The 4,081-nt window shown below is 35.8% G+C and overlaps 1 protein-coding gene across 1 annotated transcript; it reads right to left on the bottom strand.

The window, feature by feature from the left end:
• GCS1 (mannosyl-oligosaccharide glucosidase) lies at positions 1 to 3,425 on the bottom strand. Its single transcript, XM_018522183.1, has 3 exons — positions 3,236 to 3,425; positions 2,289 to 2,475; positions 1 to 2,214 (listed from the first exon to the last, which is right to left on the bottom strand). The coding sequence occupies exons 1-3, from the start codon at positions 3,417 to 3,419 to the stop codon at positions 150 to 152; spliced, it is 2,436 nt and encodes an 811-aa protein (XP_018377685.1). The 5' UTR covers positions 3,420 to 3,425; the 3' UTR covers positions 1 to 149.
• Positions 3,426 to 4,081: the final 656 nt, after the last annotated feature.

Here is a 4,081-nt window from a genome sequence, read left to right as displayed (position 1 = left end):
CCTGGTCTCCTTCATATTGATAGATTTTTGCCACACAGCCCTGATGCTGATAGCTTCTCTGTGCCTATTTCCCCTAAATTTTTTACAATATATTGTTGAGCTCGGTACAGTTGAACGGGAATGTAACACTATACACATTAACGTGACATTTAATATATTTCTGCCATAAGTAGTACTACCAAAGAAGTCCAGCCAGTGAAAGGGTGACTTCCTTTACCTTTTCCTTCCGTGCTATCGTACTGCTCCCATAAATACCCAGTTTTTCTATATTGCATAATAATATTCTGTATCAAATTCTTTCGTAACTCTTGGTATAACCTTTTTGCGCTCTCCTGGTATGGTCCCGTCACGTTTGAATAATGATACGCTGCTCGTACTGTCAAGTAATTCAAATTTATCCAGATAGAACCGCGCCAGTAAGGCGCGTCGTGTTCCGTATTATATTTCATGTATAAAGGTGATGTTTTCGCGAGCGAACGCAGTCCGTACTTAGTCCACAGCAAATCAGGATCTCGTAGATCCTGCAGTATCTTCCCCAGTTGAGGCGAATCAGGCTCGACAATCTGCAGAATAAAAGGAAATAACGATACATATCCAAAGGTTGCATCGACAAACTTCAATGATGGATTTTCCAGTACGATGCGTTTCATTTCTGGTGTCATTTGGATGTGAGCAGATTGCTGCTTGCGAGATGGCTGTAACGCAATCTTCCGTAGAACCACCTTGTCAGTGTGCAAACCGTAATCGGAATATGCTTGCGCATTCGGCGACCAATGTAGATTGTTCAACAAGTTATTGTCGGATAGATACTCAAATGTTTCTTGATACTTTATGGCAGAATAACTCAACGTTTCGGCGAGTCTAGCCATAACGCGAGCAGCAAATGCGATCCAGCAACGCAAATCAACGTGACGCTCGGCGACACTCGGATGGGAAGCCCTGGGGTAATCATCTAAGCCGGATGTGAGCGTTGTAGGATTCAATTCTTCAGTAGTCTTTTCTTCTCTGCCTCGCCATCTGTATGTACTGGGTAACTCGCCGACTTGCGTGGTATTAAACCACGAGAACCATTTCTGCAACCGTGGATACAGTTTGATAAGCAATTGGTTATTATGTTTCAGTAACTCCTGCTGTTTATGTTGAAGCAAAAAATCTAGCGTCAAGAAAAATGTAGGTGGATTCGCATTTGTGTTGATCTGAGTTATGAACTCCTCGGGAACTTTAGCCACAGCTTCTTGGCCGAGAATCATTTCTCTTGGTATCCAGCCCTCGACGTTCATCAGATCAAACCAATGCTTTATAATATCTATTTCAATCTCCACGTCCCAGGCAGAAATCAATAAACCGTGAAAACCTTCATCCCACAGGAAACCTCTTGGAAAAAAGCTTCTGCTTGGTACGGCAGTATACAAAGGTGCTTTCCAATAAGGCACAGGTTCCTGATTATAGATACTTTGCACCTGTGAAGCCCCATAAAAGTAACCTATCGAGCCTATAAGATTTGAGAACGCCATCTTTGCAAACGCCACTTCGTCGTCCGTGTATCCCTTAGACTTCAACTTGAAAACATTTTCAAATTTCTTTGAGAACAGTTCTCTGTGATTCTTGAGAGCCTCGTCATAATTGTTTCCCGTTAATTTAACGTCCATCCTATTGGTGAAACTGCCAGATTCATAACTAATTTCGATCTCAAAAGGGATTTTTCCTGTCACTTGAGTTACAATGAAATTCGGATCCTTTTTCTTGCCTTCGGGAAGCAAAGGCAATTGTTCACCAGCTAAAACTACATGTTTCTCCATGGATCCTTTCTGGGTCGCGATGCGGAGACTTTGGAAAACCGTTTCTTTCAACATGTTTAGACCAGGAGCGACCGTCGCTAGAAAGGAATGCTCTTCTATAGTGCCATTTATTAAATTCACATTTATGATAAAAGATCCCAATCCGAATGTATTTCCTTCTATTCCTGTCAAGCGATTATAGTCTCCTAGATTAGCCTTTATCCAACCCCTCGTATCTTCCTCGATAGCGGTATAAAATAACAACGACATCTCTTCGTCAACCTGTTCTTTGTTTGCTGATACCGCAATTCTTGCGGTCCAGTCACCACCGTGATATCCACCAGGCTTTTTGACGAATGTTGTTCTTATGACTGCGAGATCATCTACTATTTCCTGAACTCCAAATGTTCGTCCGTCGTGTTCTAGCCATGCATATCTAACATTTAAACTTTCATTAATTATATTGATGTATTCTTTATCTAACTGAAAGAGATTCTGACTATACAGTACCTGTCTAGTTCATCACCTTGCTCGCACCAGTGTCTAAATCCAGTTCCGTCATGACGTAAGAACCGTGGAAAATACCACATTAAACCAGTCACCAAGGAATGCGGGTCTCTTGTTTTTAAACCGAAATATACTCCGGATCGATAAGTACCCCAATACCTGTCCAGAGAATCCAATCCATATCCAGTAACTAACTAATTTTCAAAAAAATATTCGAAATGATTATAAATTAAAATTACAAATCTACAAATATTTGATTATATATGTACAGAGAGTATATAAGAATAGATCACATCGCTAATATCTCTAAAGCTAATCTGCAATTAAATTTTGAAAAACTTTCTTATAAATAAGACATCGCAATAAGATATATATCTCCTGCAGTTTTGGAAACTATTATTTAACGTTATTTGATATTTTACATCCTGTATTACATATTATTGATAGTTCTGTATCTATAATAAATCTATGTTTCTATCAATGTAGATTAAATTTAATCTTGGTTTAATTAATTTTACTTTTCATCTTTCTCTAATTCTAAGAAAATTAGAAGAAATTAAAAAATTAGAAAAGAATAAGTAGTAAATTAAACCAAGATTGAAGTTAATCTACGTTGGTAGAAATAAACACTAAAATTTACATTTACAAAATATTAGACCTGTTCCTTTTCCATATCCCAGGATTGAACTTTTTGCATGGTTCATCTTTTGTCTTTTTCTATCCAATGTAAAAAAAAGGGAAAAAATGAACGTGTAAGAAGTTCAATCCTGAGATATGGAAAAAGAACAAGCCTCTTAAAAGTACGTAATATTCCCTTCACAAACAGCACTTCCTTCAAGAACGTCCTAAAGACATTCAAAAGTTGTTGAATATAGTACATTCTAAGGACATTTTCACGATGTCTATCAGATAAAGTGTGCTGTGTGGGATTATTTGATGATAGATTATACATGCCTTTTTTCCATTATATGGAGTATTAATTCTCGTTTGGAGGTATCCTTTGTATCCGATCCAAATAGCAATTACCAGACTCACAATGATCATAAGATTGATTGGCTTGATTGGGAATTGCATTCTCTTGCTCTTAGACTTTCTTACTTTTGGGACTTTCTCTTGTGATTTGCTCTTCACCATTCTAACAGTATTCTAAAATAAAGAAGTCAAGAAATGGAATTCTTATTACAGGACAAACTGATATAATATACATATTTATGAAATAATTTAAAACAAAAATACCTACATCTTATTGAAATAACAAATATATATATATATATATATATATATATATATATATATATATCCACACGGTATGAAATATTTATGTGAATTATTTTTTGAAATATTTCAATAAAATATTTCAAAAATATTGTATAAATATATTGTAAGAAAAAGAGTAAAAATTTCAAAAACTCAGATTTCCCGGACAAATTTACATTTCAGAAAGATGAAATAAAAAATGTTTGAAATATTTCAAATCTTATATTGAAACATTTTGGAAATATTTCTGAAATATTTCATGCTGTGTGCGAGTATATACTGTTTTCACATTCACAAAATCAATGATACAGTCGATCGAAAAAATTTAATTTCGTTTTATCTAATCGACAATTATTTTTTTAAATATTTTTCCAGTCGCCAGTAAAACGTAATTTTACTTTTATCGGATACCCAGCTGTATAGTATTTCCTAATTCATCCGATGTCACCTATCCGACGTATTTCCTAACTTCAATGTATGCTCATTTGATCGCATTTTTAAAAACGTACCAATAGATGGCCCACCCTGTATTTCCTAAA

Source organism: Trachymyrmex cornetzi, unplaced genomic scaffold (assembly GCF_001594075.2).
Source record: "Trachymyrmex cornetzi isolate Tcor2-1 unplaced genomic scaffold, Tcor1.1 scaffold129, whole genome shotgun sequence".
NCBI classification, from domain to species: domain Eukaryota; kingdom Metazoa; phylum Arthropoda; class Insecta; order Hymenoptera; family Formicidae; genus Trachymyrmex; species Trachymyrmex cornetzi.
Note: the sequence above shows the minus strand (reverse complement) of the source record. Positions and strands in the feature narration are given on the sequence as shown.

Coding starts and splice junctions, on each gene's coding strand:
- GCS1 (XM_018522183.1), bottom strand. CDS start 3,419: ATGGTGAAGAGCAAATCACAAGAGAAAGTCCCAAAAGTAAGAAAGTCT. Junction 2,476..3,235: donor ATATAATGGAAAAAAGGCAT/GTATAATCTATC, acceptor AAAATTAGTTAG/TTACTGGATATGGATTGGAT. Junction 2,215..2,288: donor CAAGGTGATGAACTAGACAG/GTACTGTATAGT, acceptor TTTAAATGTTAG/ATATGCATGGCTAGAACACG.